This window comes from Lethenteron reissneri, chromosome 29 (assembly GCF_015708825.2).
Source record: "Lethenteron reissneri isolate LAM-NWPU_2019-01 chromosome 29, ASM1570882v1, whole genome shotgun sequence".
NCBI lineage: Eukaryota > Metazoa > Chordata > Hyperoartia > Petromyzontiformes > Petromyzontidae > Lethenteron > Lethenteron reissneri.
In genome coordinates, this window is record NC_083807.1 from 1900629 (window position 1) to 1916308 (window position 15680).

The 15680-nt window shown below is 51.4% G+C and overlaps 1 protein-coding gene across 3 annotated transcripts in view; it reads right to left on the reverse strand.

Annotated features, from left to right (window-relative positions):
- Positions 1 to 328: 328 nt before the first annotated feature.
- Positions 329 to 15680, reverse strand: part of LOC133349132 (transcription factor GATA-4-like) — a 29136-nt gene continuing 13784 nt past the window's right edge. For all 3 annotated transcript variants that reach the window (XM_061562344.1, XM_061562347.1, XM_061562345.1), the window contains exons 3-7: positions 9013 to 9179; positions 6735 to 6863; positions 6331 to 6418; positions 5915 to 6042; positions 329 to 5408 (exon numbers count right to left, since the gene is read on the reverse strand). In XM_061562344.1, the coding sequence (XP_061418328.1) occupies positions 5124 to 5408; positions 5915 to 6042; positions 6331 to 6418; positions 6735 to 6863; positions 9013 to 9179 (797 nt within the window). In that variant the 3' untranslated portion in view covers positions 329 to 5123. The remainder of the gene's footprint in view (positions 5409 to 5914; positions 6043 to 6330; positions 6419 to 6734; positions 6864 to 9012; positions 9180 to 15680) is intronic.

Consider the following 15680-nt stretch of genomic DNA (forward strand, 5'->3'; position numbering starts at 1 on the left):
ATTGCTTTCATTTATTTTTCTACCTATAATTTACAAGCGCGTTTTCAATCAACTGTTGGATGAAGGTCACTCTACCACGGGGGGCCGGGGGGGTCGTGGGGGTCACTTGCACGCGAGCGAATCGCGTGAGTGTGGATCAAGCCCGTCGGAAGAGGCTCTGCGGCATCTGCTGACACGGGCCACTCTCTACAGCGCTGCACGTGGCGATGATTCTTCCGGGCGGGTGGGTGTGGCGGGAACAGATGGGAGTACTGCGCGAACGAAAATCACCACAAGAAATCGTTTGTGAAATTCAATATAAGTGGTAATTCTTTATGAATCTGCAGGTCTTTAAAAAAAAAACATTAAACATCACAAAATTACAGCTTGACCGACGCACACACACACGCACACATCGTATAGGCGTTGCGTGTGCGTGCATGCGTACGCCACCACGATCATCATCACCATCAAGTCGCAATATCTACACGTGCCATGCGGGGAGGTGACCCATTCTGTTTCAATTCAACTGGCTCAGAATAGCCACTTGCTTTGCCGACTTGAACGTAAAACACCCTAAACCTAAACAAACTGGGAGCGAATATTTTTTAGTTTACTCTTGATAAAATATGAATAATAATAATAGTAAATTCTGAGCAAGTGTTTATTTTCCTAAATACAAAACAATCAAACGATCGTAGACTTCTTTGGTCGTGTCATTATTGACATCGCATCTTGCAAACACTGGACGGACATCGCGCCCGCGTGTGTTGTGTGGTGGGGAGCGGTGGCGTAGTGGTTAGCGCGCTGTGTGTTGTGTGGTGGGGAGTGGTGGTGTAGTGGTTAGCGCGCTGCGCTTTGAACCCGGCGACCCGGGTTTCGATTCCCGCTCAAGGCAAAACACCAGTGACGATTAATCGAATGGGTCCTGGGCTTCCCCTAGGTCGACTCAGCGTCAAATGAGTACCTGGTGCGATATGTAAACATCGCCACTGGGGAGACAAAGGCGGCCGGGCGTGGTTGCTGGCCACCCACCCCCTCGCGTGCTGTGCCAGGCCTTCAGAGGTGCTCGCTAACAGCACTTGCCCCTACAGTCTGTTACAGCCTATACGGGGGGGGGGATCTTTGTCTTTGTGTTAGGTTATAGGTGATCTAGGGAGCGGTGGTGCAGTGGTTAGCGCTACGCTGAGCTACGATCCCAGCAGCTACCCAAGTTCGATTCCCGCTCACCGCCTCCAACCCCGGTGACGATTATCCGAACCGGTCCTCGACCTCCGCGAGGGTCGACTCAGCCTCAAATGAGTACCGGGTGCAGTCGTGCGTAAACATCGCCACTGGGGAGACAAAGGTGGCCGTGCGTGGTGCTGGCCACCGACTCGGCCCTCACCGGTGCCGCTCGCTACCCGCTGCGCCACCGCTGCCCGCTCACCTGTGCCGCTCGCTACCCGCTGCGCCACCGCTGCCCGCTCACCTGTGCCGCTCGCTACCCGCTGCGCCACCGCTGCCCGCTCACCTGTGCCCAAGCGGCGAGTGTGGAGCGTCTAGGCGAGGCGCCACACTGCGCGCGCATCAACATTTCCGTCTCGGCTTCGACCACCGCCTCATTCGTCGTTAACACTGATTGGTACAAAAAAAACAAATAGCAAATTGCACTTTGATTTGATTAAGAACATCTAAACAATGACATACACGTGTACAACATAGCTATATATATATATATTTATAAACGAAAACACGCAAACGTGTGCTGGTCGGGCGGGTAGCAGCATTTCTTGCCGCTCGAGTCGTCGATGAACGTTCGATTATCATCGATTAATATTGGTTATTGATTATCGATTACAAGGGGAGCTGCCACAGTGTGGGGTGACGGTCAGCAGCAGTAGCAGCAGCGGCACACGAGACTCGCAACGCAGAGTTCGCAGGTTCGATTCCATCTCCTGGCTAGGCAGTCGAAACAATGGGGCGAGTTCCTAAACAACACCCACCAATCCACGCAGCCAGCAACAGGGAATCAATCGACTCACACGTGTTAGTGGACCTCTTCAGGTCCACCTGCGTTGGGGTCGTGTGGGTGGGTGGGTGCTTCCACCGCTTGCAACACGTGCGGTCAGCATGGAAGAGTAGGCCAAATTCCATCCACCGGAGGCGCTGTCTTGACGCTCCCTCTCAGTGGATGTCCGTCTGCCAGTGGCGGCGTGAGTGGGACATTGCAGGGCCGCGCCTTTACCACGGCACGCGCGCGTGAAATCGCATTGCGTTCGCGTGCCTCCCTCGGACCATCCGCTTGGAGGGTGCTGGGTTGTTTTTGTTCCTGCATCTTCTATGTTTTATTTTTACACGCTTTCTATTAACTCCCTCTGTTGTTGTTGTCGTTGTATCCTCAATTTTAACCCACTTCCCAATGTGGTATCGACTGCAAACTCGGTATACTTATGTCATACTGATGACAATACTATATTCTATCATAACAAATAATAAAAATATTTCTAAAAATATGTTTTTATATGTTATGTTTCGCCTTGGGTCTAATTGTCCACGCTCAACTGACGTTGGCTGTACATCACCATGGCCCCTTACGTTGTGGCAAGCTTCGGGGCCACTTCCTGGAGTCGTGGAGTTCTTCCATTACTAGTAGGGTACATTTAATTAAAGCGTGTTTAAAAAAAAGTTTTTTTAAATATTACTTATTGTTCCTGCATCTTGAGGCGTGATACCAGTGCCTCTCTTTCTCTCTGCTGGGATGCGCGTTGGGAGCGAAGAGAAGACCTAAGACTAGAAGGGCAGAGTGGGTTGGGAGGGATAAACTGTCTGGGGAGATGTATGTGTCTCTATGTGGGTTTGTGCGTCTATTTACGTGAGTCTATGGGTTTCTGTGTGGGTCTATATGTGTCTGTGCGAGTCTGTGGGTCTCTGTGTGAATCTATGGGTCTATGTGTGAGTCTATGGGTCCCTGCGTGAGTCTATAGGTCCCTACGTGAGTCTGTGGGTCCCTGTGTGAGTCTATGGGTCTCTGCGTGAGTCTGTGAGTCTCTCTGTGTGAGGAGGAGTAGGGTAGAGAGTATGATGATGATGATGATGTCACCACCATCATCATCATCACTTGGTAATTGAGACGCGGTTTTCATGCAGACGCTGTGTAAATTTCAAATCGCAACTGTATGTCCGTAAGTTCCTTCGTAGGTTCGTGACGACGCTACACGAAACAAAGTAGGCACGGCAATAATACAACAGCGACGGATGGGGATTCTCAAAATCGTGTCCCGGTGAAATCATGGAGCTGCCACACAGATGGAGCGCTTCGCATGCGGTGATGCTGCCGTTGCTGCCACTGCTGGTGGTATGGGTGTTGTTCAGAAAGGTGTGGTTGAGTGGGGTGTTGTTGAGTAGGGTGTTTAGATCAGGAGTGTTACTCTGCAGTAATCTAATGGACGGAACAAAGCACGCAGCCCGATCCTCCGGTCAGATTCCGCATCCCCGGATCGCGACGGGACCAGAAGCGTGGCCCGTAACAACCACAACTACCACCACCACCCTGTTGACACAAGAAGCGGTGTGACGCGTGTGTGCCGCACGAGCGTCACGCGGAGTTCGCGCGAACAAAACAAGTATTCTTTGGCAAATCTCACCAAACAAAGAGGACGGAAAGAAGTTGCGAAAGATGCTTCTGATGCGGCCGCTGCTCGTGCTTTTGAGTTTTGTCTTTTCCGTTCCAAGGAATGGCTCTCTGTTATATCTCTCCGCGTTCATTCTCTCATTGCTTTCTACATTTCAATCTCACTTTGTGTGTGCATGTAAAAAAGAAATGCAAAGACCCCACCGTGTAGGCCTTAACAAACTGTTGGGGCAAGTGCTGTTAGCGAGCACCTATGAAGGCCGGAACGGCACACGAAGGGGGTGGGTGGCCAGCACCACGCCCGACCGCCTTTGTCTCCCCAGTGGCGATGTTTACACACCGCACCAGGTACTCATTTGAGGCTGAGTCAACCTAGGCGAGGCCCAGGACCGGTTCAGATAATCGTCACCGGTGTTGGCCGTGAGCAGGAATCGAACCCGGGTCGCCAGGTTCGTGTCGCAAGGCGCTAACCGCTGCACCACCGCTCCCCCACACACTCACACATATATATAGGATGGCCCAAAGAGTTCAGAACCCACAGGGTTATTTCATGAAAACATCGAATTTATTCCGTAAGTTAATATGTAATTTGTTATCACTATTAATATTTATTTTTCCTCTTCTCCCTCCAACTCCTTCTGATGGCATTTAAAAATTCAAAGAAAATTAACTAAAGATGAGCGAGTTCAATTCAGTTTGTATATGTGCGTGTGTGTGTGTTTGCTAAAGAAGGCAGCCGTAATATTTTCGAATAGAAAAAATAATTTCGAAGAGAACTCGTGCATCCGTGCATGGAAGTCAGTTTGAACAATTGCAAAGGAGACGTTAAAAGCAGCCCCGATATGAATTGTCAAAATAAATATAATTACCCTCTGTGTCCCGACGTTTTGGGCCACCCTGTACATACGCGGTATATTTTACGTCTAATATTGTTATTCATATTATTAATAAAAATAATAATATTATCAGAACCGTCTCTGGCTTAGGACACCGTACAACCGCGTCTCTCTCGAGTCCCCGTGAAGCAGCGAGCGTCCGAATCCGGCGTCATTGCCCGGCGCTTGCTTCGCCAAGTGACCGTGTGGGGATGACCGCACGGTTCTTCACGTCGCTATTTTCCCGCGGGTGGTTCGGGCGACCCTGGACGTGGTGTGCCGGGTGCGGAAATATTTTTCCAGGGTCGGCGGTCCGGACGGACCGGACCAGCGCTGAAGCGAAACCTCCGGTGACGACCGACGTTTCCAGACGGACGACAGCTTCTCCTTCCGGGTCGTGGCGCGGCCACCGCTGACGAGACAACGGACGTCGACACCGTCCCCGCAGCTCTCGCTCGTGTCCCAATCATCGCTGATCGCGGACGAATCCGGTGAGCCATGAAGCTCTTCTTCACGGACGTCCGGCAGGAAGCGCTGCGGCTGCCGATGAAGGTGAGTCGCGCTCCGCAGGATGAGGGGGGGGGGGGGTGATGCGCCGCCGCCGGAACGTCACGAATCAAGAAACTTCGGCTCCCGCCGCAGAGAGACAGTGGCGACTACACCAGGGTCATCGCGCACCAGAACCCGTGTCGCGCGCCCTCCGACCCCGCGTCGTGCTGCTCCGACGAAACCTGCTGGTGCTGCTGGAGCTGCTGGTGGTGCTGGTGGTGGTGGGGCTGATGCTGCTGCTGCTGGTGATGCTGGTGGTGGTGGTGGGGCTGATGCGGTTGGTGATGGGTCGGCGCCGACGGCGACAGGTTCCTCCGCTGCACCGCGTGCATGGCCAGCGCGCCCGAGCGCGGGCTCTGGACGCCGGCCACGGGGGAGGCCGGCGATGAACCCTGCCGGGAGACACCGACACAGCGACAGTCGGCGTGGGGACCCATTGGACGGCCACGGAGATGACGGTGGAATAACGACGATGGCCGGGGTGGGATTTGTTTTGTTTTGCAGGAAGGTATACACGTGCGTGCGTGCGTGTGGGTGTGCCTGTGTTTTATCGTTGGCGTGAGGAGCGGTAATCGTAGCGGTTAGCGCGCCGTTCTACGAACCCGGCGACCCGAGTTTGATTCCCGCTCGTGGTTAACACCGGTGATAATCTCAACCAGTCCTGAGCCTCCCTTAGGTCGACTCAGCCTCAAATGAGTACCCGGTGCGGTGTGTAAACATCGCCACTAGGGAGACAAAGGCTGCCGGGCGTGGCGCTGGCCACCCACCCCGTCGTGTGCCGTGCCGGCCTTCATAGGTGCTCGCTAACGGCACTTGCCCTTACAGTCTGTGAAGGCTACGCGGGGGGGGGGGGGGGGGGGGGGGGATCTTTGTCTTTGGTGGTGGACGCTGTGCGTACCTGTGTGGCGTTGGGCGAGCTGTACCCGGACGTGCCCAGGCCTGGGTCCATCTTGATGAGGGCGATTGGCTCCGTGGGGGTCGCTCCCTTCCCCGTGCCCACTCCCAGCTCCCCCGCCTGATCCGGCCCTGGGAAACGATGTCAGGGTGACACGTGAACCTCCAGACGAGACCGTGGGCTTCACGCGGCCGTGACGGACGGCAGCGGTGCCTTCGTCCAGCAGTGGATAGAGCCTGACCGACAGCCGTTTATTGCGTCCGCATGCAGAGAGGCTGATGGTGGTGATGGCAGTGATGATAGCGAAAATTATGACGTTGACGATGACGATGATGATGACAGTGACGATACAGCATCTGTGCGGTGGATTGTATGTAGGTATGTGTGTTGAACTTCTTTCGCACCGTACGGGATCTCACCCGGATGGGGCTTGCACTTGTTGGGGTTCTTGGGTTTGCGTTTACGCGTCTGGATTCCCTCCTTCTTCATGGCGAGAGGCCTCGGGACCTGGGGTCACGACGGGACACAGCGGTAATCAGAATGTTTGATACGGGAGGAATCCGATGAGCTCTGAAGCCCTTCATCACAGATGTCCAGGAGTGTCCAGTGCCGGAGGCTCGCTGACGATCTCCAACGCGGTGGAGATGCGAAACTCTCCTGAACACAATAAGTAAATAATCGGAGTGGCTGGCTTGGCTTGAGAGGTCAGAGGGGATGAGCCGCCACTGCTGAGAGCCTGGGTTCAAGTCCGGGTTTCAGCCGCAAAGCGACCGTGTGTGTGTGTGCGTGTGTGTGTGTCCGTGTGTGCGTGTGCGCCACTCACGCCGTGGAGTTTGCTGTAGAGGCCGCAGGCGTTGCACACGGGGTCCCCGTCCGTATTCCTCCTCCACAGCGTCGTGGTGCTCGTCTGGCAGTTGGAGCACGAGAGGCCGACGCGGCGCGAGCCGGACTGCTGCTCAGGGGGACAATTCGGGAGACATGGGGGGCATGCGGGAGGAGGGGGGACACCAGGGGGACATGGGGGACATGCGGGGGGAGGGGGGACACCAGGGGGACATGGGGGACATGCGGGGGGGTCACGAGGGGGACATGCCGGGGGGCACATGGAGACACAGGGACACAGAGACACGGAAACACAATTAATGATGAACGTTTACTCTTATTATTATGAAACCACGTGGAGAAAACCCCACGCATTGCGCGAGAGGGGCAACACTCTATCCCCGTACAGATGGAGACAGATGGCGATTATCGGCCAGGATTTTGCCAGCGGAGAGAAAAAAAATGAAAAAATACCATTTGGGCCAGACAACGCAAGTACCAGTAACTACGATCGACTATTTTTTATTCACCAGGTAAGGCATCGCTGAGATGTGCAGCTCTTTTTTCGGAAGCGACCTGGGCCATCGCAAATGGCAGCCAAGCAAAGTGGCTCATCATCACGTGGGGACTTATAGCAGCAGCCAAAATACTCTCAACACATTTCGATTCGCAGCCCGCCACAAACCGCATGCGTCCACCCAGCAGCTGGGTAAGATGGGGTCGTGGCGGTGAGTTGTCGTCAGCGGTCCGCGCACGCGGTGGGGTAAAGTGCGGGTAACTTCGTACGTCTCTTCCGAGAGATGATGCCCATTTGGCCAGCTTGGTTAAGTAACATCTTGGAAGAGTAGGCCAAACGCGCGAGTCTAATAAGACGGGATGTCTCCCTCCCTCTCCCTCTCTCTCTCTCTCCAGCCAGCGGCGTGATTGCGAGGAATTGCAGGGCTGCGCTTTTTTTTACCCAGTCCTGGGAATCCATCACAAGCACCTCCCCTCCCCCTTGTCTCTATCTCAATGCTGGCGAGCGTGATAGTTCAATAAAAAAAAAACATTCTCATAATAATAATAATAACCGTCAAAAATATCGCAACGCAGCCTCCATCATCCATCTGTCCGCCCCGCCGTCTTGCGCAACATAAAACACGGCGATTTTATTATTATTCTGTTTAAGCGGTGGAGAATATATATATGTGTGTGTGTGTGTATTCGTGGGGCGTCGTGTGAATAGCGCCGCGGGTCTCTCTCTCTCTCGCCTCGGGGCCGGCCCTGAATTACGGGTGTTGATCTTGAGCCTTATGAATGTGTTAAAACACTTCACATTCCACAAAGAACTACTTAACTGGAGGCCCCGGACGAAGAGAAATAAATAGCGGCTTTATAGATGGGACGGGGCCGCCCCATGTGCCATCGCCAAACCCCGAGCCAACTCCTGCCCCCCCTCCTCACCCCCACTCTCACCCCCCCTACCCCCCCATCTCTCCCACCCCTTCGCCACCCTGTCCGGGATATGTGGGGGTGTTTTGGGGAGTGGGCGATCTAAGCCCCCCTCTACCCCCCACTTCCCTACCCCCACCATCACCGCCCCCCCCCCTGACTCCCACCCCTCGCAAGCCGTGCGCTGTAACTGATGGCGACTGCCAAACCGCGAGCATTCGCACAGCACCCCGGTGCGTTACAGACGTCGCGCCTCTTGGCTTTGCTCGGCACCATGTCCGACGTTCCGCACCGTATGGCCGAGCGAGAGCTGCGGCGGGGGGGGGGGTGGTGGTGGTGGTGTGGCGGTGGTAGCGCCGGTGATGGTGGTGATGGTGGGGAGCGGTGGCGTAGCGGTTAGCGCGCTGAGCTGTGCACCCGGCGACCCGGGTCAAATTTACCACTCTCAGCCAACACCAGGGACGATTATCTGAACGGGTCCTGGGCCTCCCCTAGGTCGACTCAGCCTCAAATGAGTACCCGGTGCGATGTGCAAACATCGCCACTGGCCACCCACCCCCTCGTGTGCCGTGCCGGCCTTCATAGTTGCTTGCTTACTGCACTTGCCCCAACAGTCTGATAAGGCTATACGGGTGATCTTTGTCTTTGGTAGCGATGGTGGTAGCAATGGCGGTAGCGGTGATAGTGGTGGTAGTGGTGATAGTGGTGGTAGCGGTAGCGGTGGTAGTGGTGGTAGTGGTAATAGTGGTGGTAGCGGTGATAGTGGTGGTAGCGGTGATAGTGGTGGTAGCGGTGGTAGTGGTGGTAGCGGTGATAGCGGTGGTAGCGGTAGTGACTGTGCGGGTCACCATGCGTCGTGGCGGCTTGATGAGGGGCCGGTTGATGCCGTTCATCTTGTGGTAGAGGCCGCACGCGTTGCACAGGTAGTGCCCCGTGCCGTCACGCCGCCACAGCGGGGTGGACATGGCGCCGCAGTTCACACACTCGCGGCCCTCCATGAAGTCATCCATCAGCTCTGCGGGGTGGCGGTGGTGGTGGTGGTGGTTGTGGAACGGTGGTGGTGGTAGTTTTGAGATGGGGTGGAGGTGGTTGTGGTGGTATGGTGGTGGTGTGGTCGTGGTGGTGGTGATGTTAGGGTGTGGTGGTGGTTGTGGAGTGGAGGTGTTGGTAGTTTTGAGATGGGGTGGAGGTGTCGGTATGGTTTTAGTGGTGGTTGTGGAACGTTGGTGGTAGTTTAGAGATGGAGGTTGTGGTGGTATGGTGGTGGTGTGGTTGTGGTGATGTTAGGGTGTGGTGGAGTTCGTGGAGTGGCGGTGTTGGTAGTTTTGAGATGGGGTAGAGGTGGCGGTGTGTTGGTGGTGGTCGTGATGTTATGGTAATGGTGTGATGGTGGTAGTGGTTTGGCGATGGGGTGGTGGTGATTGGGAAGATGGTGCAGGAGAGAGGGAAGAGATTTGTCATTCATAGAGCAGGTTGGTAATGACAGAATAATTTCCCATTCTACTTAGCCAGAAGTCCCACCATCATACAGAGCCATGAACGCATATACTGTACACTTACATAGAGATCCATAGGTTTAAATACAAACCAATAGATGCATATACACTTACGTAAAGACCCAAATGCTTACACAGATACATATAGACTCACATATACTTATAAAGAGACCAATAGATTCACGCTGGCATATATACTCCTACGCTTACAAACAGATACATTGACAGATACATATAGACCCATACGTTTAATACAGATCCATAGACTCACACACACTCACATATAGACCCATACGTCTACATAGAGATCCATAGACTCACACACACTCACATATAGACCCATACGTCTACATAGAGATCCATAGACTCACACACACTCACATATAGACCCATACGCTCACGTACAGATCCATAGACTCACACACACTCACATACAGATCCATACGCTCACGTACAGATCCATCGACTCACACTCACATATAGAGCCATACGCTCACATACAGATCCATAGACTCACACACACTCACATAAAGACCCATACGCTCACGTACAGATCCATCGACTCACACACACTCACATACAGACCCATACGCTCACGTACAGATCCATCGACTCACACACACTCACATACAGACCCATACGTTCACGTACAGAGCCATCGACTCACACACACTCACATACAGACCCATACGTTCACGTACAGAGCCATCGACTCACACACACTCACATACAGACCCATACGCTCACGTACAGAGCCATCGACTCACACACACTCACATACAGACCCATACGTTCACGTACAGAGCCATCGACTCACACACACTCACATACAGACCCATACGTTCACGTACAGAGCCATCGACTCACACACACTCACATACAGACCCATACGCTCACGTACAGATCCATCGACTCACACACACTCACATACAGACCCATACGCTCACGTACAGATCCATCGACTCACACTCACATATAGACCCATACGCTCACATACAGATCCATAGACTCACACTCACATACAGACCCATACGTTCACGTACAGAGCCATAGACTCACACACAGATATAGACCCATACGCTCACGTACAGAGCCATCGACTCACACACACTCACATACAGACCCATACGTTCACGTACAGAGCCATCGACTCACACACACTCACATACAGACCCATACGTTCACGTACAGAGCCATCGACTCACACACACTCACATACAGACCCATACGTTCACGTACAGAGCCATCGACTCACACACACTCACATACAGACCCATACGTTCACGTACAGAGCCATCGACTCACACACACTCACATACAGACCCATACGCTCACGTACAGAGCCATCGACTCACACACACTCACATACAGACCCATACGTTCACGTACAGAGCCATCGACTCACACACACTCACATACAGACCCATACGTTCACGTACAGAGCCATCGACTCACACACACTCACATACAGACCCATACGTCTACGTGCCTCGGTGTATGTGCAGAGACAGACATGTGAAGAAGGCACGTGTTGTCTTCTAGTTTGTCTGTTTACAATGTAACACGTTGCATTTTACAATGTAACAAGGCATACATCACAACTGAACCGTTGTATCTCACAATTTATTAAGTGGTATTTTATGATTTCATGTGTCGTATATTTCACGATTTAATACCTCTTATTTAACGATTTAATAAGTCAGATATCACAATTGAATAAGGCGTAATATACGATATAATGAGTGGTAAACTTCACGATTCAACAAGTCTTAATTTACGATTTAATTAGTGGCATTCTTCACGATTTAATGCCTCTTGTTTTACGATATCACGATGTAATTCGTTGTATTTATTTCTCAATGATTTCTGCATCAAATTGAGATCAGGTTGGGGTCACGTGGAGACTTCCTCTATAATTCCTCACTCCGCATCTCAGGGGAACGTCTGCTCACAGGAGCAATTCACCTACATGCAACCCTATTATCATTTTATAATTTACCAATTAAATATTGACAGAAAACATAAAGAAAATACATTTTCATGCAACCTATTTTCATTTCATAATTTACCAATTAAATGGTCACAGGAAACATTAAAATGTTTTTTTCATCAGGCTTGATTATGTAAACAAGTAGTCTGAATTAAGTGCTACGAAGTAGGGCCATTGGTCGAAACGTCACAGACCATATATTGTTCATCCTATGAAGGAATGTTTCGAGTTTATTTGTATTATTTTTATTAATACGACAAGTAACATGCACGTCATTTGAACCATCCGTCCATGCCAGCCAGCCAGCCAAACTTCATAAAAAATATGGATGCTTGTTGTGCATCAACATCATCATCATCATCGTCGCATTCCACGATTTGACACGCCGTAATGTGTGATTTATTCACGTCCTATTTCACGACCACTACCACACACATCATTGCACCCATCTCTCTCATCTGTACCGGGCCACTGCTGCTGCTGTTGCCGTTGCAGCTGCGCCTACAGGCACTTGTTTGCGATGCAAGGCTGCTTCAAAAAAATGTTAACACTTATACAGATCTTCTTGGTTCTTTCGGTAAAATCACGGAGAAGGGAAATAATAAAATAATAAAAATAAAACATAATAAAATCAAATTCTCACGACGTTTCGGCCCCAACACAAGCAGCCGTCCTCAGGTGAAGAAACAGAGCTGTCGGATAAACAGCATCTTAATGACATCTCTGTTTCTTTAGCTGAGGACGGCTGCTTGTGTTGTGGCCGAAACGTCGTGAGAATTTTATTGTTTTATTTTTATTATTTTATTATTTCCCTTCTACGTGACTTTACCGAAAGAACCAAGAAGATGAATCCCTGAATGCAGTCACGGAAGCTTTAAATCGAAACTTATACTGATAATAATACGCTGTAAACATGATAACAAATGTAATGTTAATAGCTTCAAAAAGTGAAAGTCTCCACTTGTTCGCCAGCATTGTCAACGCGTGCCTGGGATCTTCTCCAGGTGGTTTCCAGAGCGCGGATGCACATTTCTCGTGATATTGTTGCAAATTCTCGGAAGTGTTCACATGTTTTTGAAGCACGCTGTATATTTGTAGGAAGTGGATGGGGGGATGACTGGGTTAAAACACTGTTTGTCTTCGTGTTTAATGGCCCTCACTGAAGACAATGCGTGGCCATTGACTGCCCCGCTGCAGTTAAAGGCAGTCATAGCCATTAGTTTACTCTGCTTATGAGGTTAAAGGTAGTCTCTTTACCGTTTGGAAAGTTTACATACGTAAATACATAAATACAGTGTGGAAACACGTACATACACAAGGCAAAGATCCCCCGTGTAGGCCCACATAGGCTGTTGGGGCAAGTGCGGTCAGCGAGCACGTACGCAGGCCGGCGGAGTGGTTCTATCTGGTCAGCACCACGCCCGGCCGCTTTTGTCTTCCCCCAGTGCTGATGTTAATATACACATACACACATACACACACGTACACACATACACACACGTGTCGTATCAGGTACTCATTTAAGTAAGGCTGAGTCGACGTAGCGCGGCGTGCGAACCGCTGCGCCACCGCTCCCCATGTGTACACATACACGTACACACACACGCATATACGCACATACGTACACCCACACACGTACACCCACACACACACGTACACACACACACGCGCACACCCCCACACATAAAAGACAAAGACCCCCATATAGCCTTAACAAACTGGAGGGGCAAGTGCTGTTAGCGAGCACCTATGAAGGCCGCAACGGTACACGAGGGGGTGGGTGGCCAGCACCACGCCCGACCGCCTTTGTCTCACTAGTGGTGATGTTTACACACCGCACCAGGTACTCATTTGAGGCTGAGTCGACCTAGGGGAGGCCCAGGACCGGTTCTAATAATCATCACTGGTGTTGGCCGTGAGCGGGAATCGAACTCGGGTGGCTGGGTTCATAGCGCAGCGCGCTAACCGCTACACCACCGCTCCCCACACCCATCCACACACACACACGTACACACGGGCTGTATAAATCCACGTGGGAGCTCATTGTTACGAACATTAATTTAACAGCGTAGTCGAGGTGGTAAACTAAACTCTCTTAGCCATTAAAACGTCTAATTAGTCCGATGAGTTTTACGATGGGGAAAAAATGCGTTCCAAATTATATCTACACGACCACCGAGAATAAAAAAACATGTAATCAACATGTAGTCAACATGTAATTAACATGTAATCAACGCAAATGATGCAATGAAAGTACAACGGGAGGTGGATCGACGGAGCTTCTGAATGCGACCGAACCCCAAGACGATCTAGGTAAAATAGTGGAGGAGTCTCTGTAAGTCGATGTGAGGGGATGGGTCTCTGTGAGTCTATGGGTCTCTGTGAGTCTATGTGGGTCTATGGGTCTCTGTGAGTCTCTGGGTCACTGTGAGTCTATGTGAGTCTATGGGTCTCTGTGAGTCTCTGAGTCTATGTGAGTCTATATGTGGGTATATGGGTCTCTGTGAGTCTCTGGGTCTCTGTGAGTCTATGTGTCAGTTGATGGGTCTATGTGAGTCTATGTGAGTTTATATGTGGGTCTATGGGTCTCTGTGAGTCTATGGGTCTCTGTGAGTCTATGTGGGTCTATGAGTGGGTCTATGGGTCTCTGTGAGTCTATGGGTCTATGCGGGTCTATGGGTGTCTATGTGAGTATATGAGTGTCTATGTTAACATGTGAGCTTCTATGTTAGTCGCTGGGTCTCTGTGCTGATCTATTGATTTCTGCGTGAGTCTGGAGTGTCGGCATACCATCGGCAAATGTATTTATTTAAATTGATCTAAATCGTCTTCTTACCCACGAGGAGAACAACTTCATGAATGACAAAGCAATTAAATTGTGATTTAACTGCGTGGTGGTGAGCATCGCATCGGAGGGAGGATGGGTGAGGATGCTGGTGGTGAGTGGTGGTGAGTGATTGTGAGCATTGCATGGGAGGGAGGAGGGGAGAGAGGCCGTACAACCCTGTGCTAACTGAGCAGCATCCAAAGGTTAACGTTGTGTTTGAGGAGGGATGCTGCCTCCCTCCCTCTCGCTGTTGACTCTCGCAATTGAAGCCGAGCGACCCGGTGCGGATACAATGTATTACTATTACTGCAGCAGGGGCAAAGATCCCCCGTGTAGCCTTCGCGGACTGTCGGTGGTAAGTGCTGTTGACAGCGAGTAGCAACTACGAAGGCCGGCAAGGCACACGAGGGGGGTCGCGTGGATAGCACCACGCCCGACCGCCTTTGTCTTTCCCGGTGGCGATGTGTTACGCACCGCACCAGGTACTCATTTGAGGCTGAGTCGACCTAGGGGGAGGCCCCAGGACCGGTTCGGGTAATCGTCACTGGTGTTGGCCGTGAGCGGAATTCAAACTCGGCGACGCCGGGTTCGTAGTGCGATGTGCGAACACCACAACCGCTCCCACACACGCATAGCACACACCCATATACACACACACACACGCGTAGCAAAGGCAAATATCCCCTATATAGCCTTAACAGACTGTTGGGGCAAGTGTTCTTAGCAAGTAGCAGCACCTACGAGGCCCGGCACGGTTCACAACACAGTTATTACGCAAAGAAGTTTTACACTTCTCATTAACTATTTACTTTCATTACAATCGGGATGATGTATTCTATTCCTCACAGATAAAACAAAATTGAACTCACTACTTTAATCACCAACACTGCTGTGCTTGCAACGTACGAAATATAAAATCGACGTTTCAGGCAATGAACCTGTTTCGGACGAAGACGAAGAGAGTGCAGACAGATTGACTGGCCGGTCTTGGCAGATTGCAGTAAAAAGAACAAAAACATTGCCCTAACGATGATGCTTCTCCACTGGTATACGTTTGGCCAATTTCATTATTACCGAGCGTTTTTGTTATTGTTGTTGTAAGTGGAGCTCTCCGATGCGTTTCTGAGTTGTACCATGGTGCGAAACGCCGGGACAACCCATGCACGTGAGAGGCGGCAACTCTCTATCCCCGTACGGGTGGAG